The sequence below is a fragment of the Labrus bergylta genome, chromosome 10, assembly GCF_963930695.1.
Source record: "Labrus bergylta chromosome 10, fLabBer1.1, whole genome shotgun sequence".
NCBI classification, from domain to species: Eukaryota; Metazoa; Chordata; class Actinopteri; order Labriformes; family Labridae; genus Labrus; species Labrus bergylta.
Window position 1 is genome coordinate 10,279,173 of NC_089204.1, and position 26,920 is coordinate 10,306,092.

The 26,920-nt window shown below is 39.9% G+C and overlaps 1 protein-coding gene across 4 annotated transcripts in view; it reads right to left on the reverse strand.

The window, feature by feature from the left end:
- The window catches only part of ninl (ninein-like), a 35,543-nt gene that overhangs the window by 4,160 nt on the left and 4,463 nt on the right, over positions 1-26,920 (reverse strand). For 2 of the 4 annotated variants that reach the window (XM_029275586.2, XM_029275587.2), the window contains exons 4-22: positions 26,678-26,880; positions 21,349-21,415; positions 19,950-20,074; positions 19,723-19,869; positions 17,331-17,507; positions 15,459-15,595; positions 12,070-12,210; positions 11,650-11,824; positions 11,443-11,553; positions 10,283-10,369; positions 7,654-7,807; positions 6,662-6,730; positions 5,524-5,648; positions 5,352-5,432; positions 4,923-5,062; positions 4,378-4,515; positions 2,496-3,962; positions 1,394-1,498; positions 67-136 (exon numbers count right to left, since the gene is read on the reverse strand). In XM_029275586.2, the coding sequence (XP_029131419.1) occupies positions 67-136; positions 1,394-1,498; positions 2,496-3,962; positions 4,378-4,515; positions 4,923-5,062; positions 5,352-5,432; positions 5,524-5,648; positions 6,662-6,730; positions 7,654-7,807; positions 10,283-10,369; positions 11,443-11,553; positions 11,650-11,824; positions 12,070-12,210; positions 15,459-15,595; positions 17,331-17,507; positions 19,723-19,869; positions 19,950-20,074; positions 21,349-21,415; positions 26,678-26,880 (3,719 nt within the window). Of the gene's footprint in view, positions 1-66; positions 137-1,393; positions 1,499-2,495; positions 3,963-4,377; positions 4,516-4,922; positions 5,063-5,351; positions 5,433-5,523; positions 5,649-6,661; positions 6,731-6,878; positions 6,949-7,653; positions 7,808-10,282; positions 10,370-11,442; positions 11,554-11,649; positions 11,825-12,069; positions 12,211-15,458; positions 15,596-17,330; positions 17,508-19,722; positions 19,870-19,949; positions 20,075-21,348; positions 21,416-26,677; positions 26,881-26,920 lie in introns of those variants that run through there. The other 2 variants (XM_029275589.2, XM_065959162.1) reach the window with 2 other exon arrangements.

Consider the following 26,920-nt stretch of genomic DNA (forward strand, 5'->3'; position numbering starts at 1 on the left):
ACGAGATTGTTTTAGTCATTCCATCAGAGGTCAAAGTTAGAATAGTTCAGCAAGACAGTTTCTCACTTCTTTGTGCAGCTTCTCCTCTTCTTCTCTGCTGCTCTCATGTTCTCTCTCCATCTCCTCCAGTTTCCTCCTGACAGAAGGAGTAGGTTTATGCATTTCATTGTCGGTAGTGGACATATATTCATGACATTTGCGCGCCAGGAAAAATAAACTATAACGTTTTTGTGATATTATTATGGAGCTACATAAATCTTACTTTATAATTATACAATTATTGTGTATTTATATCAAACATATTGTTATAGAAAATGTAGGGTCTACCTTTAGAAAACATGAAACGGAGCCTCAAGAATTTAAATGTTTAAAATGGGAAAAATAAATTTTACGAAGAAAGTAATTTAAAATAATTGCTTATCTGTTTAAAGACTTTAAATAAGGCGCTGCTTCAGAAGAACCATCCAAATGTGACAGTTACTGATCTGGATTTGTGAATTTGTTGGATTGAAACTTTTTTATTTACGGATCAAACAATATACAGAGAGAAAGCTGATTAAGGAATATTCAATAAAAAAGATGTTCAGGCCAAAAATGTCTTAATTTGATGGAGCCCCCAAGGCACCATACTATGACCTCTACTTTTTAAAATGCATACAGGATTTAAACAGGCAGCATATTCTGAAACAGAATTTGATTTCCTGTTTTATGCAGTTTATGTTCCCATTCTGCTTTTAGATCTTAGTTGGCCCTCCTGATGTCCTGCCCATTTTTGCTTTGGGCTGCAAATCCAACTAATAAGCATCAGAACCATAATCCACTTTCCCCTTCCTGTTATATTTAGATATGTTATTTTCTCTGTCATGTACAGAAGATTGAAGATGGTTTAATGATGTTGCTGATGATGAGACACTATATACCATATGGATTTATTAATTTGAAAAAAAAAAAGAATAATAATAAAGATGAGGAGCAGGTTTGGTTTAGTGTGGTGCTGCAGGGTGCATTAGAAACACTGACTGATAGTCTTGTTGTTAGTGTTCATGAAAGGAATATCTGGATTCTTCTGTTTCATTGATACCAGTTTGAGCTAGCATCAATACAGGTCTTTTTGCCTCATTGATACAAGTTTACAGTTTGATAATACCTTAAATACATTGTAGTTTTTTTTTTTAAAGTTCTTAAATCTCCTGGCGACAACTTAATAGTTGATCATCGGTTGTATTTTGCATCTTAAGAAATGATGATCATGAGTCATTGCATGTTTTAAGGTAGTTTAAAGGTTCTAAATGTCAGTTTCACCTTTGACTCCCCACTGCCATTAAAGAAAAGCATACAACATTACAGGCTGACTGATGAGAAAAAGAGCTGCTCATCATTAGTGCTTTCTCACCTCTTCTTGGCCACATCGTCCTCTAGGCTCTGGACTTCCTGCTGCAGGAAGCTCAGTCGCTCCTGAAGAGCTCCGTTCTCTGATCGTACCTCCTCCAGCTGAGCCCTGCAGCAATGGGACGCACTTATCTTAGAAACAAACTTTATCTCAAACAAACTGTCTTTTTACGTTGACGGATCATCTGGAGTACATACTTGTCTGCCAAATGATTAATTTATGAAATAATGAAGTCACAATGTTTGGACCTTAAAAATCATATTTTGTGGTTGACATTAATGTTATGATGATTTCAATTTGTATCCGTTTTTAAAACCTTGATTCAAAAAGTGCTTCATTTCATTACAGAAACATGAGGTGGCCGAAGTCTGCTTCAAAAAGTGCGTGTTAGCAATCTAATTGTCTGAGCATTATTTTTACTGCTGATGACTAGCAGATTTATTTCCATCCAGCCAGGAGAGCCTGATCATCTCCTCACCTAATTATTGTTGTTTATCAATAATCAGTGAATCATGGCTGTTACTCAACATTCTCTATCTGAAATATACAACAGAAATTAAAAGTATTTGGCTAAAAATATTTATATTTCTTAATATCCTTTCTTATAACCTGGACTGACACTTCCATATCAGCATGCCGTTTTAACTTTATCATATGATAGAACTGCACATTTTGGGCAGCACATACAAAATATGGACTTTGAAGCAAACTGAAGCCTTCAGTTTGGGATTTCTTTTAATTAAAAATTGAATCTTCATCTTGTCAAATATTATTTATACCACAAGAAAAACATTGAGTTTCAAAAGAAAACAAAAAAGGACAGACGGGATGTCATAGAAACAGTGTTATGGATGAACAGTCCGTCATGCATTTATCATTCGGTTAGCGATGAGGTGAAGTGTTAAAGCGTTGCAAACAGGGCGTCGGCTGCAGTGCACAGTGGAATATAAACTGAGCAGCCATTCACTCTGTAAGAGTTTCTACCTGTTGAAAATGTCAATTAGTCATTCAGATATTGAGAGTTTAAAGCACGGCGGCAGATGGAGGTTAGTCATCATTTGGATCAGGATCTGGATCTCTGAAGTCTGTCGCATGCTCCACAAACCTGTGTGGACTGCCCGGGTCCATCACTTCCTCCAGGGCCAGGACCAGTCTTTCCAGCTCCATCAGCTGCTGTTTTAGCCTGCTCTTCTCCTGTTCAAAGTCCTCCACTGCCTCCCTCAGCTGGTTCTGGTAGTCCTGCAGGACCTCCTGAAGCCGAAGAACTTGTAGTCTGACCTGGTTGAGCTCTTCATCCTTCACCTTCAGCTGATTGGTCAGTTGCTGAATGTTGCTGTGATCCTTCTCAGAGGAGGCCTTGGCTATCTGTAAGAGTTCAGTACCATTCGCTGCCTCAGCCTGGAGCTGATTCATCACTCTGGTTTTGGAGTTAAGTTGCCTCTTGAGGTCCAGGACCAGATCTGCGGTCTCGTTGAGCTGGGAGCTGAGCTCTCTGAGATGGTCTCGGAGCATGGAGATCTCCTCCTCCATTTCTACAATCTGTGTGGAGAGTTGGTCAGCCAGCCGGGTGTAGCCTACATTCTCCTGGCTCAGACGACAGACTTCTTCCCTCTCCTCATCCAGACTGGATCGGATCTGCAAGGTCCGGGTCTGCTCCACCTTCAGAGCCTCCTGCAGAGCCTCCTCACTACTCTTCTTCCTGTCCAACTCCTCAGAGACACCATCCAGCTCCAGCTGCAGGTTGTCCACAGCCATGGCCTGGTCCTTCAAGTCTTGGATCAGCCTGGCCCTGTCAGTCTTCAGCGAGTCCAGCTCAGCAGTCAGTCTTGACAGACACTCAACTTTGTTCCTCATGGCCTCCTGTAGATTCTCCAGCTCCGACCTCAGGGCATTAACAGTCTGCTCTTTGGCTCTGAGCTGGGCCTGCTGTTGGTTGAAAGCGTTGGAGAGGCGGCTGCAATTATCAGCCACCAGCTCTCGATCCTGCTGGATGCTGTACGACACAGCCTTGAGGTTTCCTAGCTCCTCTTTTTGCTGTGTGACCTGAAGTAAAAGCTGCTCCTCCCTGCTCTTCACAAGCTGCAGCTCCTCTTCCAGAAAGCTCTTCTCTGAAGCAAAGCGTTTCTTTAGAACCTCATGAGACTCTAGGAAGGTGATGCTCTCTGCCAGCTGAGTACAGGCCTCCTCCAGTCTAGCTTCCAGCTCAGAACAACGGCCACAAGAAGCTGCAAGATCCTCCTCCAGCTGACCACAACGCTCTCTAAACTCCTCTAAACTGGCCTCTAATTGGCTCATCTGCAGACAGGAGCTCTGGAGCTGATGGACCTTCTCCTCATGCTGTTCTTCCATCCTTTTCTTTTCAGAGGAGAACTGACTGTAGATCCTGGCCTGCTCTTCCCCAGCTCTCTCTTGACACCGCTGCCTCTCCTGCTCGGATTCGGCAAGTCTATTTTCCCAGAATCCTTTCTGCTCTTGCAGTTGCTGGCGCTCCTGGTGGAGCTGGTGAATGAGGCAGCACTGACCCTCTGTGTGCTGCAGCTTCATCTGAGAAAGCTGCTGCTCTGCTTCCTCCCTGCTTACAGTGGTCATTGTACACGACAGATGGAGCTTGTTACACAGTGAATAGATGAAGGCAGTATCCAGGTAATTGTTTACCTGCTGTTTAAATTTCTCAAAAAAAGGTAACTAAACAACATTTTTATTCTTGTTTAAAATACTAGAAAAGCTAAGATGAATAATTTAATAAATTAAGCTCTCTTCTGCCTGGCCAACTTGTTCTGTGATGACTTCTTCATTGTTCATTTGTTTTGTCTGCATTATCAGAGATACCAACATGACTTCAACTCTTCAGCCTTAAATAAATGTCTATTTAAGGCAGTGAGGAACACAGTAGCTGTGATACTGCTGATGTTATGTAGGTACAGTACAATCTCTCTATTGTAAGCATTCACTTAATAAACAGAGCAGACTGTGAGGTCACCACCCACCTGACCAGCATCACTTCCTGGTCCATCTTCAGCTTCAGCTCAGCCTCCAGCTGGTCCTTTTCAGCACTCAGTCTCTGAACAAGGTTACCAATCTCTTTTGCAAAGTTCTGCTCCAGCTCAGCGCGCTCCCGATGCATCCTGGGAAAATAAAACGGCACGAACATGGTCAGAAACAATACAAGAAACTTATTCAGCAGAATGGACAATAAAACGCCACAACAGTGGCATTTACAGGAAATCTTTTCCTTGCATTAAACAGTCAAATCCACATAAACAAGAATGAATAAACTTTGTTGTTAGACCAAGTAACAAAAGCAGTGGAGAGATTTTTTGAGTGTTTATGGCGTCTGCAAATTTCCAAAAAGCTCCAGAACACAAAAAACAAGATGGTCCATCTAGTCTGAGAGAGAAACCCCTGGGGCTGAAGTGAGAGGGTAAATATACGAGGTAAGATATGCTTCATAATTTTCCCAAACTAAATAACATAAGTTACAAATGTGTTTGGTAAGTCAAATGTCTACTCAAAGCTGAAAACTCTCATTTACCTGCGCTCCTGCTCGTTGCTCCACCCTCCTCCTCCTCCTCCATGTTGAATCTGAGTCTGCAGTTTATCTAGAGTCTCCCTCAGCTGCTTCACCTGCAGCTCCGCTTGAGCTTTCTGCTCCTCCACTTCACTGATCTCCATCTAACAGACATGTTCAAATATGACCAATTGAACTCATGATGACACAACACATTTATCAGGTGTTGTTTACAGCCAGTGTTATCTGATTATTTTCCATTTACATCTTTAAGTGTCAGAAGACTAAGTTAAAAGTAACATCTGAACACTAGATTAGCTCAAGAAGAAAACTAAAACACCTGTGATCTATTATTGTCTTTGTTCTCTTCTTTCTTATAATACATTGTAATAAGTATATCAATGCATCTATCAATTACTGCCGATTACTCAAAATAGTAACAAGGAAAGAAACCTTGAAGGCCTGAGAGATGTCTTTACGTTCGACCTCCATGCTCTGTCTCATCACCTCCAGACTGCGCTCATAGTAGTTTACCTGGATGAGGGGGAGGAAGAGGAGGAAGGTTTGCATTGTCATTCATGTCAAACATCTTTATAAAACCTTAAACATGCGTGATGTGCGTTACCTGTGTCTCCAGCTTGATGTGCAGCTGCTGTAGCTCCTGGTTGTGTTTTTGCTTCAGCTGCTCTAAAGCCAGTTCAGTCTGGATGCTGACAGCAAGCCCGGAGATGTTATCCAGAGAGCCCAGAGCTGAAATAGAGAGAGAGAGACAGCTGGATGACCAAAGTGATGTGATGGGATGCATGGCACTGACATTTTTTTTTTTTTTTTTTGGAACAGCTATGAAAGAGTATTTCATTCCAGTGTTTTATAAAAGTTAGGTTCTTTGAAGAATGAAGACTATTCTGACTTTTGCAACAACACAACAAAAATAAAAATCCTTAGTAAATGTAATTTACTTCATAACATACATTTAGTTCACATTAATCATATCCTGAGTTAATCAAGTAAGGTAATAGATTTAACAAGAAAATATACAGACTCCCTGCTGTGGGCTTGAAACTGTCAACACTGGCCAACAGTCAAATAAAGGACTAATTTAGTCCTTTAGATTAATTATCTAAATAGTTCTTAAGGTCTGGTCTACATTAAACTGACTGGACATATCAACTCAGTTGCAGTTGACCTTTGAACAACTTTTTTCTTGTCTTAAGTTTTAACTTAACAAGTCCAGACAGAAAAGTCAATGACAAGCACCAAGCAGTGACACAAAATAATTAGACTACAGTGCTCAATGCATCGGGTTCCCACTCTCACTCACGCTGTTACCACTGTTATCAATAAAGGTTAAAAAGCCCCCCAAAAAATAATACAATTTAAAAAAAAAAAAAGATAATTTACGTGAACATCAACAAAAGCCATTATTCTTTGTCTTCCTTTATCCAAATAGAATCCATTTCACTAAGAACCCGAGCCTTATCCAGTGCCATCCTACTTCTTTCTTGCTGGCACTCCACTTTATAGTTTAAAACTACAGATGTTCTGATTGGCCGAAACCACTCAAAGTACTTTATATGAAAACATTTGCAACCACAAACGAAAATCTTTTTCTATAAAGGCGATATATATAATTTTTTTTTTTTTAAATGGAGAGACCGGTGACTCAGCCTATGATAATCAGCCATGCTGCCACGTCCCACACAGCCAGGTGATTAACTACAATCATTGTAAACAGACATGTATGCATAGGTTGTGATCCTCACCTGTTTTATCTGCTGGCTGCAGTTTCTTCCTGACCAGAGGAGAAGAACTGCGCTTCATATCCGACTCGTCTAAAAAAAAAAAATAAATAAATAAAAGCAAACAAAGTAATGTACACTGTAATACGCATAATTCAAAACCATAAAAAGTGCAACAACAGGAATTAAGTACTTTGACAATTTGACATGTTCAGATAGAAAACTAAAAACAGAGACTTACTGTGAGACATGATGGAACTTAAACAGACACAGAAGAGACTGATCTATCTCCTGAAGAAGAGTGTGTATGTGTGTGTCCCTAGGTGTGTCTACCTGAACAGATCAAACCTGTTCAGCTGAATTCCTGAGAACACATCCAGGCCCCATCTCTTTTAATTTGCTCTGTTTATTTGAAGAGTTACAGTAACATGTAAGATCTGAAACAAAAGTGGCTTCATTCTTTATTTGATTACTGGCTCATAACTTCGTTCATTAGTAATTCAATGTAATTTTACACGCACACAAAAAAAATGTTTCGATTCCCTGGTGGCAGATCTACAATTTGAGGATTTGATGTTTTTCTCAATTTAAAATCACAGTAAACTGAATATCTTTGGTTTTGGACGTGCTTTGGAGATTTGTTTCCCCCTTTACATAGTTTACAGGCCTAACAATCCTCAGCTAAATCTTTAATTTATATATCAGTCTTTCATTGAACATCTTCACCTCTTGTTTGAACAGACTTTTAATCTCAGTCTAGTTTATCACAACTAATCTCTATTCTCTGTTTCGAGGACATGTTATGAGTTGACGCTATACATATAAAAATTTAATGATTGATTGACAGTCTTTGAAACCTAGATCTAAAAAGCGAAATAAAATGGCACCACCTTCTGTGAGAACAATGTTACTTCATAAGTACATTGAGTAATATGTCAACCATAGATGTTTTGGATTTAAATGATGTTCTTCAGCAGTCTTCATCATAAAGTGTGTGTGTGTGTGTGTGTTGTTACCAGAGTCGGATTCAGCGCTGTCGGTGTGGTGTTGTTCGCTCCAGCTCAGAGCAGAATTGTCATCTCCTGCAGATCGTCTGGACTTCCTAACACTCTTCTGACTCTTCAGCAGCTCCAACTCTGAGCTCAGCTCATCATTTCTGTCCCGCAGCTCCTGAACACAGCAATCATCGGTAGCTCAACTATTTATTCTTTCAATGCACGTTTTTTTCAGTGTATGTTTTTTTTTTTTTTTACTGTTTTTTTCTTAAGAGCAGCAGCTTGAATTTCATTAACTGCAAGAAAAACAAGATAACTCGGTCGTCAGAATGAACAATTTATAGATTAAATTCATAAGTGCAGACATCTTGAATTTCTTTCGAAGTTGCATAAAAGCTCCCTTCTCTACAATAGATAAACTCCTCAAACCCAGTGACAACATCTCTTCCTCCTTCACAGTTGATAAATGTAATGATTTTCTTTCATTCTTTCAATCCAAAATTGACACCATTTACAGCAGCTTCAGCACTCTCACTGTCCCCTCTTCATCCCTACCCACATCCCCTCGCCTCATCACCCAACCTCTGTCTCAGTTCTCCCGTGTCCCCAAATGGGCTTTCCATCATCACCTCTAGCATGAAGTTCTCCTCCAATATTCTCGACGCCATCCCATCCAGTCTCGTCAAAAACCGTCTCCCAGCCATCGTGCCACTCATAACCTCAATCATCAACTCCTCCCTCTGCTCTGGTTCAGTACCCAAAACTCTCAAACTGGCAGCCATCACCCCCATCCTCAAGAAACCTGGACTCAATACAGACAGCATGTGCAACTTCCACCCCATCTCCAACCTCCCCTTTCTTTCAAAAATACTGGAACGTGCTGTCGCCTCCCAGATCAAATCCCACCTCTCCTCCAATAACCTGTTTGAACCATTCCAGTCCAGCTTCCATTCCCAGCACAGCACAGAAACAGCTCTCCTCAAAGTCACCAACAACCTCCTCCTCTCCTCAGACTCTGGCGTCCTCAACATCCTCATCCTCCTTGATCTCACTGCAGCCTTTGACACCATCAGCCACAGTATTCTTTTATCCCGCTCAGAACACTCTCAACATCACTAGTACTGCTCTTTCCTGGTTAAAATCCTACCTCACCGACAGACAACAATTTATCAACATCAATAACTGCTCCTCCTCCATAGCTCCTTTGTCCCAAGGCATCCCCCAGGGTTCGGTGCTTGGTCCCCTCCTGTTCATCATATGCTTGCTCCCCCTTGGTAACATTATCCGCCAGCATGGTCTCCATTTCCACTGTGATGCAGATGACATCCAGCTTTACATCTCCACCAATTAAATCACCACTGAAACCCGCTCTACCCTGACAAACTGCCTCAATGAAATAAAAACATGGATGCACACCAATTTCCTCTCTCTCAACTATACAAAATCGGACATAATAATCATCGGCCCCAAATCCCTCACCAATTCCATTCACAACTTCTCCTTCACAATAGATAACTCCACTCTCTCCCCCTCCCCTGATCACCACGTCACCCAGCTCACAAGAATCGCCTTCTTTTACCTCAAAGACATAGCCAGCCTCCGTCCGCTACTCTCATTTTCTGCTGCTGAAACCCTAATCCATGCATTCATCACATTCAGAATCAACTATTGCAATACCATCCTTTTCGGCACATCATCCAAAGTCCTTAATAAACTTAAATACATCCTAAACTCTGCTGCACACCTTCTCACCCATACACATCACCCCTGCCCTGCAAAATCTCCACTGGCTCCCTGTCCCTCACACTCCTGCATGCAGCCTCCATTCTTCAAAAGCCAACCTCCTTTCTCCCCCTCTTAGAACCAAGCACCGAACCTGGGGGGACAGAGCCTTCTCCATAGCTGCCCCCTCCCTCTGGAACTCACTCACTACACACATTCAACACTGCACTGACCCTCCTACTTTCAAATCACTAATCAAAACTCACCTCTTTAAACAAGCTTTTAATGTATGATTGTGATGTATTTTCTGTTTTCTCTAGTTTTACCTTTACTGTTGTTATCTTTATGATTTGTGTGTAATGTTGCAATGTCTGATAGTCTGTCCTTACTGTGTTGTTCTTTCTGTTTTTTAACAATTGTACAGTGTCTTTGAGTTTTTGAAAAGCACTTATAAATAAAATGTATTATCATTATTATTATTATAAAGAATATTGTTTGAGTTAATCTCAGATAGAACAAACTTCAGAAGCATCAGCTCACACTCAGCAGCATCATAGTAACAGGTATCAGCGGGCTGATACTTGTTTCCAGCTGTTCTCACCTTGATATTCTGCTGAACCCACACGAGGCATTCAAGTGCACAGACAAAAAAAGACATTAAAACTCCCTAATCAACTTTTTCTTGACAATATTTCAACTTATTGGGACAAACTTAAATTTTGTATTTATTTTATTAAGTTTAGGTATTTCACATTTCTTTCTTTAAATTTTCTAAAATCAAGCAACAACTAGTTCTGAAATGAACATGGGGAAGAATGCTCCACACAGATGAGTAAATTAAACTCTACTTTTAACATTATGAATTAATAATAACAAACAGAAAAGTCCAAATGAAAAAAGACGCACAAACACAACTACAGACTCTCACCCTGCACCGCAGCTCGTACTCTTTGACGATCTCGGAGAATCGCTCCTCATTACTCAGACCAGCACCTGAAGGGTCCAAGCTGCCAAACTGTCAATCAAAAAAAAAGAAAATGATGGTAACAGTCAAATCAATGGATCAGGAGTCAGCGCCATTATAAGCAGAAAAGAAGAAGAGGAATGAACTGAAGTCACAGAGGAAACATTGATCAATTATTCACCAGCTACAAGTTACCTTACACCACTCAGTGTGTGTGTGTGTGTGTGTGTGTTTTTGTGCTTGTATTTTTGTAAGGACTTGTGTTTCGCTGTTATAATTGAGACAGTTCTGGAAAGTTATACTTTTTTTTCCTGCTCAAGTTTAAGATTAAGGTTTTGTAAATAGTGTTAAGAAGAAATACGTTTTAGGTTAGTGTTGGAGATCAGTCATTTTTATTCTTCCTGTAGCTTTATGAGCACTGATGTTACACTCTGAAATAATGTTACCTCTGACACTCTGACATGATGTTACACTCTGACAAGTAGGACAGTTGTAGTAAAATGGGCCATTTTGTCTTGGTTCGGTTTTAGGGTTAGGAAATGCAGTTTTGAGTCAGAATTAGAGTAATTACAGAATTATGTTAAGCATTCAATTTGTTGAGTGTGTGGCTCTGCCAAAACACTGGCACACATTAACAGGTTTGTAGATCCATAGTTTTGTATTGTGATACAACTGTTTTTACCTTTGTTAATACTTATTTACATCCCAGTTAAATAAGTATTATTTATTATATCTTTGCACAATTTAAGGCAGCAGAAAAAGCTGAAAAGCCAACCAAGGTCTTATCCTTGTAAGTGGATGTGTCTAACATGATTTTAAAAAGGTGTCTAAAAAGCAACATGATCTTGTGAAAAGGTTTTTTGTGTCAAACTCATGAATCTTTGTCCAAAATGTACTTTCTCTGAGTACTCTTCTGGTCTTGTCCACCTCTTTAAGGGAAATATCAGGGGTCAGTTGCACAAAACCATTTAAGTTTTCCCCTAATTTTGACACTAGAGGCAAAAGATCTCCTTTGCTAAGCAAATTTATAGTTACTCTATACATTTGCAGCTTATTATTACAGTTTTCATGGCTAATGTCAAACACGTTTGGAAGCTGACAACTGTTATGTTGTGCTTCGCGACCTTGTCATGAAGCAGCTGGTCCAGGTCTCTCTGCAGTCTGTTGACTGAGCTTTCTGTATCAGTCAGCTTCAGCTTCACAGCACTCAGCTCCTCCTCCAGACGACAGTTCTCCTGGATAAACAAAAAGGCATTTCAATACTGTAATATTATATTTGTATAAATAGAAGTCAGCATTGAAGCCCTTCAGTGCAGGTGATATGAACTCACCTGTGTGGCGCTACAGAGCTCTTCCTGCAGCTCGGCTTCCTGTGCTTTGATGAGCTGCAGCTCAACCTGCAGTGTGCTGCGCTCTCTCTCCACCTGCTGCAGCAGAGCCTCGTTCTCCTGCTCCGACTGAGTACGAAGAGCCGCAAGTCTATCACGATATTCCTGCTCCAGGTCCCTACCAATCAAAGAGCAACAGATCATTGTCTAAGATCTTTACACAAGACAGATGTGATGTATTTCTTGTTTTTATTTTTCATTTTGTTTTTTAAGTGTCTGGAATTTGAAAGCTAACTCTAGCTCTGGCAGCTAAAGTTTAGAGATGTTAACAGTGAAATGTGTAGAAGATGATGAAGATTCTTATTTTAATTGTATTTTATTGTAGTAAGCAATAAGACTTCAAAATCAAAAATTCAGTCAGACCTGATTCTGGTTTGGTTCAGTGTCTCCATGCTGGCATGTCGGTCGTCCACCTCTCTGACAAGCTGCAGGTTCCTCTGATCAGCCAGATCCAGGTCTGTCTTCACTTTGTCCCGCTCCTTGCATGCCTGCTCTGCCACCATCCTGAACAAACAAACACACACGCACATATAGGCTCATTAAAATATGATGCTTCCTCACATGTTCACTGGGCAATTCAAGAGCTCATTATGTGTCCACAGTAGCCAAGCTGCAAAGTTTATTTCTCTTATGTCACACATGTTGCTGCAGCCACCAGAGCTGTCAGCTGTTGTTTCTTTCTATTATCCAAACATATTTGTACTCTTCACTGCAGGGGGGAGAGAACTTCAATCACTGGAGATGAAAAGTTACAGTTGTTTCCTTGAACACAATCAGCCAAATACTCATAAAAGACATACAGGTAAGAGACATAAAACATTTTCACTTCCCTGAGGTAGTTAAACTTCCCACTTACTCTAGATTTAAATGTCAGCACTTTGAAATCAGATTAATTTATTAATGTCATTGTGGGACAAAATTCAATACAATACAGCAATACAATATTGCTGTATCAAAAAATAATTAGCAGTAGTTTAAGTATTATGTCACATAGTTATGCCCATATTGCGTTGGGTAACAACCTCAAATATAGGGGGAAAAATGTTTTTCATCGTTTAATCATCAGACTTATGTTAATACAACAATTTACATGACTTAGTGACATAATATTTACTGTGCAGTTGTGGAAAAATCTGAATTAATACAAATTGATTAATCCCTTAAGCCTTCCTTTCCGGGCGTTCAGCTATAGACTTAAAATCAATTAGATTTTGATTTAATCTTCTCACAGCTTTAAGAGTTGGCAGAGACTTCTGAGTTCTGACACAACCAGCTACATAACCATGCTTTTGGTACACGCTACTATACTTTTTTTTACATTCTGCACAGGGATGTCAGTTCAAGTTTCAATGACTGCAATTCATGTGCACAATTGTTTTAATGTTATGAAAATTAGACCTGGTCTAAATTTTGTCTTGGAACATCATCTTACAAATCTAAGGCTCCTCTGAAGACATAATACATATATCATTTTAAGTCTTATGTTGGACTGTCTGAACATTCATTTCAATGCAGGTACACACCCCTTCCAGCAGGGGGCGCTCTGGCGGTATGGAATACAACACAGGACCAGGCTGAAACTATGTGACAACTCTGTACCCTCACAGAATTACTCTGAATTTATGTGCTCCTAGGTTGGTCCCAATTCAAAAGTTGAAGAAATATAGATGCTACAAAGGTAATGAGTTTAATTATAATTATTACCTAGACCTAATATATGCCCCTCCATTTTGACAGGGACAAACCATTACAGCCTATTAAGTTATTGCAGATACAAATGTGCTGAAAAATGACATGCAATACATGACTTAATACAACAACAAAAAAAAAGACTTAGTTTCAGTTTTTGCCGATATTTAGTTGGGACAGGGGACAGAGTAGGAAACCAGGGAGAGAGAGTGGGGAATGACATGCAGGAAAGGAGCCATAGGTTTGACCCGAACTTGAGCTGCCTGTTTGGAGGACTGCAGTCTCCGTACTTAATAAAAAGTTTTTGACCATCAGGTCAACCTTCACTGTGGCCCACCATGTTTCTGCATAATATTATGTTAAGTCTGCCAACTCTTCAAGTCTGTACCAACATTTTCTCTGACTTACTCACAGTTCTCTGAAGCCTGTTTCAAGGGAGCCTTCTACATGAATTTTCTCAGTTTAAAATGTTATTTTTCTGATTATCTTGACACAACATAAATGCTGGGTAAAGCTTGACAAAACAAATAATCACATACAGTAGGTTTGTTCTGTTGTCCACGTATGTTGAATACATTTCAGACAGTGTACATTGTTTAAAATAAATCTTAAATAATCTTCCCTAGTATTAACTGAAACACTTGAAACCACTCTGATACTGGTGACCTGACAGCAGCAGCTCAGCTATTGCTGTAAAGAAACACAAACCAACATTTTTTGTTGTTCAAAACTATTTCGGCCCTCAGAGAAAAGTTGATTTGCTTAATTTGACTTGTGGGCTCAACCTTTGACCTCTAGGCTGCAGCTGACCCAGTAGAGTCTGAATGGGTTGTGTTGATGGTCAGTGGATGTGACAGGAAACTACTTTGTGTCAAAAAACAATTTGAATCAGTGGTCAAGTCCAACATTAAGTCCAATGTACCCTTTTTCTCTGTCTTTAGGAGAGTAAAAGGTTTCAGAAAAAACAGTTTCATCTCAATGTTCAGCCTAGCTTAGCATAAAGACTGAGAGCAGATAGACACTGCTAGAATAGCTGCATCAAATATTCAGAATATACCTTTAAGACTTGTTAGTTTTTAACATACGTGATGAAAATCTATCAATCCATCAGTCAGCTTTATTTACTGACACTGCAGTGAGATCAATATACCATGGTCGATATTCAAAGTCAATAACATGCTGCCTATAAAGTTGGGTTGCTGCAGCCTGAGGGGATACAAACGAGTGAGCACAGAGTACAAACAGAGCAAATTATCCCCTTAGTTTCAACCATTCTGATTACTTAAGGGTTGATCTGAACTACATTAAAACTTACTCAGCAGTCGTGAGTAACTTTCAGTTTGTGTTACAACGTACACAAACTGCTAACCTTAAAGGACTGACATGGCTCCTCGTCCTCACCGCCGGCCAGTTTTTTGCCATTATAAGGTTTCTCCATAGAGCCTGTTAGCATAGCTTCCAAGCGATATGGCGGACACTGAGTTTCGATTCTGGGAGTGAGTTCCAACCCACTGATCTGTGATTGGTCTGTAGCTTCAGTGGTCGAAAATATGAGGAACTTGTGTTGTAGTTTCACCCCGCTAACAACAACAGCCTCCGATGATGCAAAAAACGTCATTTTGCGTCACTGGAAGCTCCCTTTCAGACTTAAAAATACAAAGATTTCCCATCTCAGGGGAAAATGAGGGTGGGATGCACGACCATTCAAAAATACTACCAGGTTTCTAATGATACAAAGCTTAATGCAAATGGTATCCCCCTTTAAAGGGGTTACTGTAGTTCTTTTAGTTTCAATTGTGGAGAATTTCCCCTCAACACTTCAGTAGAACACAAACATTCACCATCACCACATCTGGAGAAACATGATAATGACTTGACTGGAAGGATGCTAAACTGTTATCTGAAATAAAAGAGATGTCAGAAAAGAGTAAATAGTGCAAATGCAATATTACTCTCTGAGAAGAAGTGGAGGAAAGTATGAATAAAAGGAAATGGAAATAGTCAAGGAAAGTAAAAACACGCTGATGTTAAGTTAAAATGTTTTTAACAACAGGAAAACCTACTGCAGGTGTTGGATCTCGTTCTTGTAGGAGATGAGCGCCGCCTGGTGGATGCCGTTCCCGCTGACCAGCAGCTCATTGTCCAGAGCCAGAGTCAGGTCTGCCAGACTGAGACGCTCCTCCAGAGGGAAGTCCAGAGTCTGCAAGGGGAGAACAACAAATTGACTGAAACATGACTTTATTGTTGATTACTATTGGGTTATAAGTGATCATATTTAAGTAAAAAAACAGCCCAGTTTTTATTTGCCGTCCTGCTGCTCTTTAAATTGGATCTCAATAATTCTCGGAAGCAATTATTTATCATATTATTATTATTATAATATTGTGTTTATTGAGCTGTTCCCGATCAAAACATTTGACTAATGTAGCCTGTTTCTATTTGAAAGAGTCTATCTGTTGGTGGCAAATGTAAAACACAGTTTATGAATTACATCTGATCTTCATGAATCGTATTCTGTTATCCTCCATTTATTCTGTTGGTTTTTCTGTTGTGTTACTATTACGTTGCAGTGTCATGTATCTGCTAGTGAGACTTCACGATGACGGTCATTTAGCAGTGAGTCTGTATCTGTAGAACTTAAAGATATCTCGACATATAATCATAATTACTTAAGACTCAAAACAAATCAATTCCTATTTCCGAGTTTTGGCTTGGACTACAATAGTTGAACAATGTGCTGAAGAACAAGATGTCAACTTTTTTTAACTTCATCTCCGTCTGTCTGATCCAGAATCGCCTCATACCCTGACACCATACACTGTACAAAAACCCCTGCTTGCTCCTGACGAGTGAATGCTCTAAAACTAGGCAGTTGTGTTGAATCTCTGACAGGAAATGGAGAAACCTGAGCTTCTGTTCGGCTTCCAGAAGAAACAAAAAGGAATGAGGTGGAGCTGCTCTGGTTTAGGGAAACCCTGGACCTCACAGCAGAAAACCACAGGCTGATGAGGTTAGTTTGGCTGTAGCTTAAAAGACTGAGTGCAGTTCAACTTTAAATCAAGCAGTTCCCAGGAGGGAGGACTTAAAAAACAAGGAAACATGCAGAGTGGAGGGTAAAGTGAGAGTAATTTAACCGGGCTTGTTTGTTTATCTTACAAAAATCTCTGAACTCTGATATGCTCCAGAACTGGCTCCTTTTCTGTGTTTATCAGGGAGACAACAGGAAGTCTGAACTGAGCTCTAATTGGTGAAACTTTAATGAAAATTGTTAACTGATCTGAGACTCCAACAGTGTAAAAATTGCATTGCGTGATTTTTTACTTACAAAGTAGAAGATGTGTGTGTGCATTTGTGTGTGCGTGTCTGTCAATTCTCTCACATGTGCGTGCGTGTGTGAGAGAGACAGTGAGAGAAAGAGATATAAATATGAAAATATAAAGATAAATAGTTGTATTCACTTTAACTGAATCAAGATGGATTGGAATCTGTCTGAGCAGGAGAGGACCAGACCCATCTGACAGGGACGGGCCGCCCCCCTAATATAATGGTAGGGGAAACACTGAGCCATGGTTCCCAGACTGCATAAATGATTTATCAGAAAATTATGAAATCCAAACTGAAAGAACATTACGCAACACAAACAGAGCAAATTGTTAAGTAACTACTCTTTCAAAGGAGACGAATTATAGACAAGAGTTTCTGGATTCACCCTGCATTGTATCATGCAGGAGTACTGATCTTCCTGTTCAGTTTACAGATTCATCACCATGGCATAGCTCAAGGTCTCCACTGCTTAAAGTCGATTATTTAAAACAGTTTTATAAATATAAAAAGCTGAGAGAAAACAACAAACTAAAACCTCGTCACCATAATACACGCCTTCGTCCAACCTCTCAGTCATGTTGCCAATATTCCTCCTCCTTGTCCATACTGACCTGCAGAATGTCCCAGCTGTTTCTGATGCCCTCCTCGGTCCAGAGGGCCGTCACCCGCTCGGGGGTGCTGCATCCTGAGCCGTCATCCAGCCGGCTGAGGACTCTGTGACCAACAGTGGCCGTTAGTAGGGACGGAGTTGTGGAACGAGCGCAGTGCTCCTCTGAGACAGCTTCAGACTGCATGGACGACAAGAAACTGGATTCAGACTTCAGAGCACATCAGCCCTGTGAGGTGAAAGTGTGCCTGTTCTCGTTTCAAACCAGATGAACGAGTTGCAGTGCTGAGATCTGTGTTGTGATCAGCATTAGAAGGTTTCACAGACAAAGGGGCTTTAAAACAGCAGTAATGAACAGATTTCTCAGGGTCCTAATAAACGCCTGTTGTTGCGGTGTGATGTGGTAACATTTAATCTGGATTAGCCTACTTTCATTGAGAGACATGCAGATCTGAGCACTAACATCCCAGAAACACAAACCCGAACATGGAGAGTAGTGGACCGTGGAGGTTCCCACTACACAGTAATACATTCCCATGAGGAAAAATCTGGTCTGATTATCCCCTAAACAATTAATTGTGTTCCTTTTTTTATATTCTGTTGTAATGTCTATAAGTCTGAGTCTACAAAGTTATATATTAATTATTAATATTATCAATAAATGGAGTGCAGTATAGTGTACAATGTTTTCCCTGGAGATGTAGCAGAGGAGAAGTAAAAAGTAGCAAAAAATGAAAACACTAAATTGTGCTAAGTAGAGAACTTGAGTTAATAATCTTGGCGACTTTCAAACCCTGCAAGCTAAGGCGTAGAGCAGGGTCAACATGTCAACCTGCATCACAAGGCATGAAAGAGTGAAGAGATTACATGCAGATCTGAGCAACAACACCCCAGAAACACCAACCAGAACATGGAGAGCTCATTCTAGTGAAAAGATTATAATGTTACAATTAGAAAGCAAGACCAAACTGCTTGTACAGAAAGACAATATGTTTGCCAATCTAACTTAAAAAAACAGTAATAACATTAAAATTCCTCTTAAGGTGAAGAAAAGGAAGACATTTAAATTTTCTGGCCCCTCTAACAATGTCAAAGACTACTTTAAGTGGTGCTCTAAGTGGCATAAAAGCTGGTTTATGCATAATATATAATGAAGCACTGCTGCAAGTTTTTGGTCTTGGTTCCCTTGGTCTTGGTTCCCTAATCTTACTCTAAGCTATTTTTAAGTATTACATAAGAAAAGCTGTTTTGGGGTTGCCGTGGGAGCTCAGAGTGTAGTAGAGCGTGTACCAGACAGAGACTGAATCCATGTTGCAACAAACAAGGCACGTTTCCAAACCAGGACCTTTTCTGATCAGTTTTTGCCAATTGACCAGTTTCTACTAGTTGATTAGTGTAAGTGTGTAAACTGCAGCCTATACTGCCAGCTTCTGACCAAACTAAATAAATACCGAATGAAATCAATAAATAAAGTGCACACATTTGTTAATTTATCTCATGTAGTGTTTAAATATATGTCCTCCTGTTTCCTTTAAGGCTGGTGACATCTAACAGATTATAGAATATGAGAAAGTTTGAAGTTTAATATATTTATTTATGTTATTTTGTTGAAACGTTTGATTCCAATATAATTTTCCTCCTGGTAATTATTTTAGTATGTAGTGTAAAATGATTTAAATTAGCACTGTTCTGAAAGTAATTACTAAAAGATGAAAATCTCTGCTGAAAATTGTGATACACAAACCAGGATTTTGTGATAGTAAGTAAATGTTATGGTTTTCACCAGTTTACAACATTTTCAGTCTTTACATGGATTTGAGGTTAGATCTGTCCTACCAAACTCAACCTTACTTCAATCAGCTATACTTGAGACTCTTCAGGACATACTGAAATGTTGAAGTTTCACCTGGGTGTAGCAGGAGGTCCTTGTGTAGGCGACACTCTTGTCTGTCCTCACCCATGTTAACAAACCACAGCCTGAGATCAGACTTGACGTGCAGTGCATGCTTCTTGCTGTCTGCCTGTCTGTCTGAACAGCTGTTCTCCTGCAGCACCTGACTGACTTCCTCCTACCTGATTGGACTGATGGCTATCAGCTGCAGCAAAGCCTTCTGATTGAAGCACTGATGATGCATTCAGGAGCTGCACTCAGCAGCCTCAGAGAAAAACCTACATTTTTTATTTTTTCTATATTAGATCTGAATGTGTAATAAGTGTTTTTTGTTAAGATACCTTTAAAATAAATCAAAACTTTGACAGCAAAACCAATAAGGTCTATGTTTCCAGTTTGATTCCATGTTACATTATAGTAATGCCTATATCAAAATCTATCAACAACAAACTGTATATTGAGGTTTGTAATTTAAAGAAGGTGTTCTTAAACTAGAGTGTCTGACCCGTTGTGGTGCCCTCTGCAGGTCAGCTGGTCGTACAGGGGTGGAGCACGAGATGGGTGCGGAGCCACGTAGAACCTTCTGGAAGTCTCTGATGCTGACTCTGCCGTCCAGGTCTGGGTCCAGCTTCCTGAGCAGCAGGTCCAGATCCTGTTTTAATGGTGTCAGCTGTTACTTGTCACATTCAATCATATAAAACATCCTCCTGTGCTTTTTGTGTCATTTCTTACCTCTGTGTTGAGTTGCTGCAGGCCAGGATGACCACACATTGCCGTCAGGACGCCTCCACCACAAACTCCTCTTCCGCCTCCCCCTTCAACGACAGACCCCAAGTCCACCTCCTTCTGCTGAGGTCCTGCACAACACACAAATAAATACATATATTCCCGAATGAATGTAGTTAGAGCATGAAGCAATCAGCTAGATATCAGAGAACGTGTACTGAATTTTAAGCCACCATGAGCTATAGAAATGTGAATGTATAATGTATAAAACTAAAACCCCTGGATTGGTAGTTACTGTACTATCACTCCAATGTAGTACATGTTTCCTGAGAATCTTTGCTCAATGCAAAAAAATAACAATAATGTAACAATATGATCTATATTATTCTTTAATAAAATCAGTAACATTACATAAACTCAATACAATATAATTCCCTGAATGTTTCTATTTCAGACACCCCTAACCCTGGGCTTCTGTTCTTTTAAGCAGAAGAGTCAGTACATGGTGTACGTACAAGCTCTAGAAAATAAAAGATGCTTTGTTTCTAAAGCAGGGAGTCTTCCTCCTTTGCCTGCTGTAAGCTGCAAATCAAACAGTATTCAAAGCTCTCTTATTGGATGTTTCTTACCTAAATGCACATTCAAAGTTATTAACTTCTACCAAAAAGGTTTCTGTAAACAGGTTTCTGTAAAAGTGGTTGATTTTCCAATTAGGAATCATCAGCCAACTAGGGTTTGTATCCGGAACTGAAAGACAGAACAAATGACACTGTCTAGTGTCTACTGTCAAACATCTCTGCCCAAAAAATGATTTGACATAATTTCTATGACATAAATGATATAATATATCATAGAGGTCTTTTTGTTTTCTTACACAAAAACATTGTCTACACTTCCTTACTCATAAATGTTTGTGCTTCTTGATACAACCACATGTTTAATAACAGAACATACTGTGTTATCTTACTTTGAACAAGATCAAGCTCCCTATGGTTGTGCTCTCTCAAAAAAAGGTAAAAGTTTTGTTCACAAATGCCATTAAACAGGTTCAGGTTTAGCTCAGCAGTTAGAGAGCCTGCACATATACAGAGGCAGTGGTCCTCTTCACAGCAGCCATGTTTTTCATATCAGGCCCAGGCCCCTTTATCACCCCCCACTCTCTCCTCCCAAAGATTACCATCTCTCTTCAGCAGCACTTTCAAATAAAGGTAAAATGGACTAAAAATAACTGAATAAAGTCAGAGTCAGAACACCTTGATCACTGGTAAACCATGTATCTCTGTAGAACTGTTTGTTCTACAAGAAATCTCATATGAACCCAAAGTGAAACCAGAGTGTCTTCAAACTAGAACTACTGGAGCCATTAAGATTATAAATCCAAATAAAACAGTCGAGCAGGGAGTACCTTTAGACTGAAAGTCTGGCTGGATGTTCTCCTTCTGACTTCCTACATCCTCATCAGACTTCAGGCTCTGCAAAGAAAACATGGAGGTCAATGTGAGTGTGATTTACACTCAGTGTGTGAGTGTGTGTTTTTCTGCGTTAACCAGCCCGTGAAACTTGTTTGAACAAACAGCCGAAAGTGTTATGAAAGACTGTGTGCAGCTTGGACAAGGGTATGCTGAGAGAAAATTATGGAAGTGTGTGTTAGTGTGTTTGTGTCTGTGTGTCTGTGTGCACTGCAGTGATGCCAACAAGCCAAACAGTGATCAGAAGGAATTCCGGAGCGGTCATTACCTCTGCTAGGCTGAACATATTGTGTGTGTGTGTGTGTGTGTGTGTGTTTGTGTGTGTTTGTGTCTGTGTGTGTGTGTGTGTGTGTGTGTGTGTGTGTGTTTGTGTGCGTGTGTGTGTGTGTGTGTGTGTGTGTGTAAAGACTATAGACCCCGATTGTCACGTTAAAGAGCTTAGCATGTAAAGCCCACCCTGTGTCAGGACATGTGTGGGAAACCAAACCAGTGACCTGCCTGGTCAGTAAATGTGGAAGAGTGCAGAAAGGTGGCAGCAGGTTAGCAGTAAAAACAGAAAGTCCGAAAGAAATTGCGACAGTAAAGAAATCTCCAAAGATGTCTCTTGAGTGTTCTGTCATTAAGCTCGGTGTGTTAGAGAGTCTGAGCGTGTGTGTTCCTGACGCAGCCTCCATGAATGAGCATTTGTATGAAAAATTGAACAGTGTTGTATAACTGTTCCCACTAATGTGGAGCTCAGCGGCACTTACGCAAGCACATTTTCTCCCCCTAAACTTCTCTGTCTCTTTCAATCTTTGTTTGAACAAATCAGATTCTCCTAACTCTCCGAATGTGCATGACATCATGGAGACTTCTTGTGACATCACAGAAGTACCGTGACATCACAGAGTCATAAATTACAAGCAAGCTGTGGGACTGAAGAGCTGTGAAAAATGTTGCTCCCAATCCCTTACGAGCATTTAAAAAATATTGACGTCAACTAACATACACCACTTTCATTATTATCCTGACTCTGTCACTCATTCAAAAGTAAAGAATTTGACGTGAAGCAGTGTCCCGTAAATGTTTCCTCGTCCTGTCTGACTGAAGACGAGCAGATCATCGTCTCCTGCACACAGCTCTGTCACAATCAGAGGGAGGCTGTGTGGCTGCTCTATGTATGTAGTCGCTGTGCGTAGAGTCTGTGTGGTCAATGATGGAAGAAAAGGAGGCTAAAACTGCTGTGAAAAATTCAGCAGCAGTGGATCAATTATTAACGTGTCAGTGTTTAGACAGTTAGCTTTAGAGGCATCCAGCACAGTTAGCCTATATCCGTCACACCATGTTAACCAGCTAACTTGAGGAGACACACACACACACACATGGAAGTAGAACTTGGGTGGCGTGATTATTTCTTATCTCTGGGTGTCTTTCCTGTATTCATCACATTTTTTTCTGGCTTTAAGGCTATGGTATAATAGAAGGGACCAAACCACAGCTGTGTTTCAGTTACAATCTATTGTCTATAACAAAATCTTTCTTTCAACTCGTTGTAAAGCAGCCATCGCTATGCTGGTGAATACATTTAATTCATTCACAACTTTCGCTATGATTACGAATACAACATTTCTTCTGTTTAAGTCAAGTGTTAATTCTGTTCTTCATTTCTGAAGTACAGATATTATCATAAACATTACAAAACATTAACAGGAATATTACTTGAAATTCCATTTTTATTAGCCATGTAAAAGCTTAGAAAGAATGTAGTATTTTATGGAAAACAGTCAAAAAGGTATCATTTATTGTACTTAAATGTAGTTATTGTAATGTTACATTTAGAACATTAAGTCTCACATTAAAGACAACATGTTGAAAAAACTTGACTTCAGGAAAGCAGACACTTTTCTGCTTCTGTTCCTGGATCTTTTGTTTCTGTCATTTTGATAGTGGCCACGATTTCAGTGTAGCGGGAGGTTATCAGTAAGCTACTCTGTGTTCTCTTTGAAGTTATTTATGTCCTTAATGTACACAGATATACATGATTTTTGAGGGGAAAAAAGAATTTCCAATCCTGCATTTCATTACAATGATTAAAATGAAAAGCTCCTTTTAAACAATATTTGATCGAGAACTAAAATCGAAACCTGCTGTCAGCTGTCCCCATGAATCCATGCTTATCTACAGAACAGAAGTTTTTACTTGTTTAAAATCAGGTTTGGGTCAAGGATTTAGTCATTTGCCTTTCGTAAGGACAGCTGCTTTTGTTTCGAGGCTAAACTTCGTTTTAGAGCTGATCATTCCCTCCTTGAGCTCTTCCTCCATTGTCCAATGAAACCATATTGAAATTGGGATTCGTAAAAATAAACGTATAAATCAGTTTATATTAAGATATAACACAAGTTTGAATAGATTTTGGTGAAAGTGGTTTAAACATATAATACCTCTCTCAGACTGAAGTGTATGGGATCATCATTCAGTAGCCAATGAACAACGACCAATGAGTAGACTTAAAAACAAAAACAAAGAAAAACCTAAATAAAATCAGACAGACGGACAGGATCTTGTTCAGAGCTGAGGACCCAGCGATCCAAGTCGTGGTGGTTACACAACTTTGTTAAATATTTACCGCTGATGTTCATTCATGGAGGCTGTATGTGCTCTGGGACTTTAACACAGTTTTAATATTTTTGTCATCCAGCCGTTTGTCTGGTTTCCCCATCACTTAAAAAGGGTCAGTGTTAAGGAGCACTAGACCCCCCCGCCCTGCTCCATCCCCTTACATACTGCAGCCACCTGAGGTGCCACCTTTTTACTTAAAGAAAGGTTGAATTTTCATTTAAAAAAAAACCTAAAACATGAATCCAGCATTGTGTAGTGTTTTCTTTTAAGAATGATAAAGGTTTACTTTAGATTAGATCTGATTAGATAAACTTTAATTTTCTCCAGAGCGGAAATCTGCCTTGGGCAAAAGTGCAGAGGGAAAAAACATAAACAGCTCTGTGCAACTCCCATACAATAAACAAAAACATAAGAGAGTAATACATTCAAACTGTTTCCATGTCAGTGAAAAGTAATGATTAATCTGTTTTTTAAAAATCGAGGGAAATGTGAGATAGAGTAAAAGTGAACTTCTCTTATTCTCCAAAGAGAAGAGAGATGGTTACAGTATGCTGTTTGTCCTCTAGTTTGATACACTTCACAGGATAAAACCAGCAACTGTCAGGCTATGATTCAGCTGATATCATGAAGTCTGAACCTGACATGCATGACATCTGATCTCTTTTTGTCTTTCTCAGCCACTTCTTTCATTTATCCATCCATCTGAACATTCATGCATCCACCAGATGGGAAGGGGTTTCAGCAATTTTAAGGAATAAGTCCCAAAGTTTTTAAAATATAGAAAGAAAATGTTGGACAGGCAAACACACAAACACTACAAACCAGTGCCAACCATAACCTAACCCTGTCTTCATATTGTAAACAGCATCTGCGAGTCCTCCTCTCCATAAGCCCTTTATGTAACAGACGAAATGCTGAAAATGTGAAGCATTTCCAGAGATTTCAGCTGGTGGAGCTGACTAAAATCCACTGAGAGAGACACATACAGTGAAGAGAGAGAGAGGGTTGCAGTTATTAATCTGCAGGAATCTCAGAGCAGAGTTACATAAAAACTCTTCAATATTTCAAACAGAAAGACGGAGAGTAAAACAGAGTTTCTCTTATTTAACAGCAGGAAGACTGTCTCTATAGTACTGTACCGTTATGTTCTACAAAAACTCTGTAGATGGAAACTTCACAGTTTAATAACCCATCAGCTGTCGGCAGAGATTCTGTAATAGAGGAACACTGACAAGCTTGCTGGCAGATTATCACTACAGGATTAAAATCTTGCAATCACAGAAATATTGCCCTTTTCCCCCCAAATCCTATCATTTCATTCATTTACTACAAATAAAGTCAGACTGAGAAGGGCTTGGATCAGGATCATCCTGCTCTGACCACTAATGAAGAAGAAGAAGGTGGGGTCAAGACAAAAGCAACAAAGAGAAGCTGCTGTGAAGCCATTTGTGTTCAGGTCTGTTTGAGGGAACATAAATCTAGCTGCTGCTGCCAGAAGCTCTCAAACCAAACTGGGTTTTTAAATCTGCACATAAAACAGTTGAGACATTTTTTTTTTTTCACGAAAACAAAAGTGAAAATTGCAACAGACTGATGCATCTCTGATCCACAGCCAAACCAGCACAGACCGTCTGCCAGCAGCCGCATTCCTTACAATCCCACTTCCTGAAAAACCTCCGACGCCCCCAAAACCACCAAACCTCCCCAGTGGGCTCCTCCCTCCCTCCCCCTTCCCCCCCCACTCAGGTATTCACGGCCTCGACAGCACAAACTGCAGCAGAGCAGCAGAATCGCAGCAGGTCTAGATATCTGAGACGAATAAAAGTCAGCCAGAACAAAAACACACAATGGGCCTGTGTGTGTGTGTGTGTGTGTGTGTGTGTGTGTGTGTGTGTGTGTGTGTGTGTGTATACACTCAGCTGTACTCTCTTGCTTTTTCTTCACATTATTATCTTCCATCAGAGCCACAAAGTCTCAGCACAGGTCAAGAAGTAGTTTAACTTTTGCTTTCTTCATCACACCATGAACTGATGAGGGCATGGGCCACAGCGAACAATTGACACAACATTCCTTTACTCAGTTTCCTTATTACAAGGCCAATGTAATCTTAGATCTGCGGTGTTATTTTAGTGAAATCCAAAGTTGAATTTTTCATATTGATGCAATTATAAAACAGCATTATATCAAGTCATATATTTTACTTGTTCTCAATGAAACCTATTTTATCTTCACTTTAAACAAATCATATATAACATGCTTAAGTGAGGTTAGTTCTCTAGCTATACGACAAACACAATGGTTGTTAGTGGCTGTAAATATTAAAATATAACTTATCTCTATTTAACAACTTGCTTGTTATCTACAAGTTGTTTTCATTTAATGATAATAAAACTACCCTAAGTAAACACTGGTGTTAGCACAAGCAGAGTTTGAACATATGAACAGCTGCTCCAATCACTGTCATCAATGTATGATTATGTAATAATAATTTTATTCCTTCAAACTTTCCCTCTCAATCAGTCTAGGACTGCATAGGAAAATCAAAATGGAAAATCAAAATGGTAGAATAGTGGAAGTAGCAGTAGGATAATTTAGGAGAGTTTTTATTGTCCAAGCGGTTTTCATAAATAGATCAGATTTGTAGGAGAACATGAAGCAGCATCTGACCTCGACACTCTCCAGAGACGTTGATCGTCTCAGTTTGGCTCTGCGGACTCCGGTCGGTGACGAGTCTGTTGCCTCGTTTCTGGACGGTGGCGAGTCCTCCGAGTCGCAGGTCAGCGCAGAATCAGGCTTGTTATCGGGGCGGGAGCGGCGGCCATAGCGCTTTGTTCCCTTCACAAACTTTGGCTTTACCTCCTCTGGAACAACTGCAGAGACAAATAAGCAGGGTCAGTCAAACAGATAGGT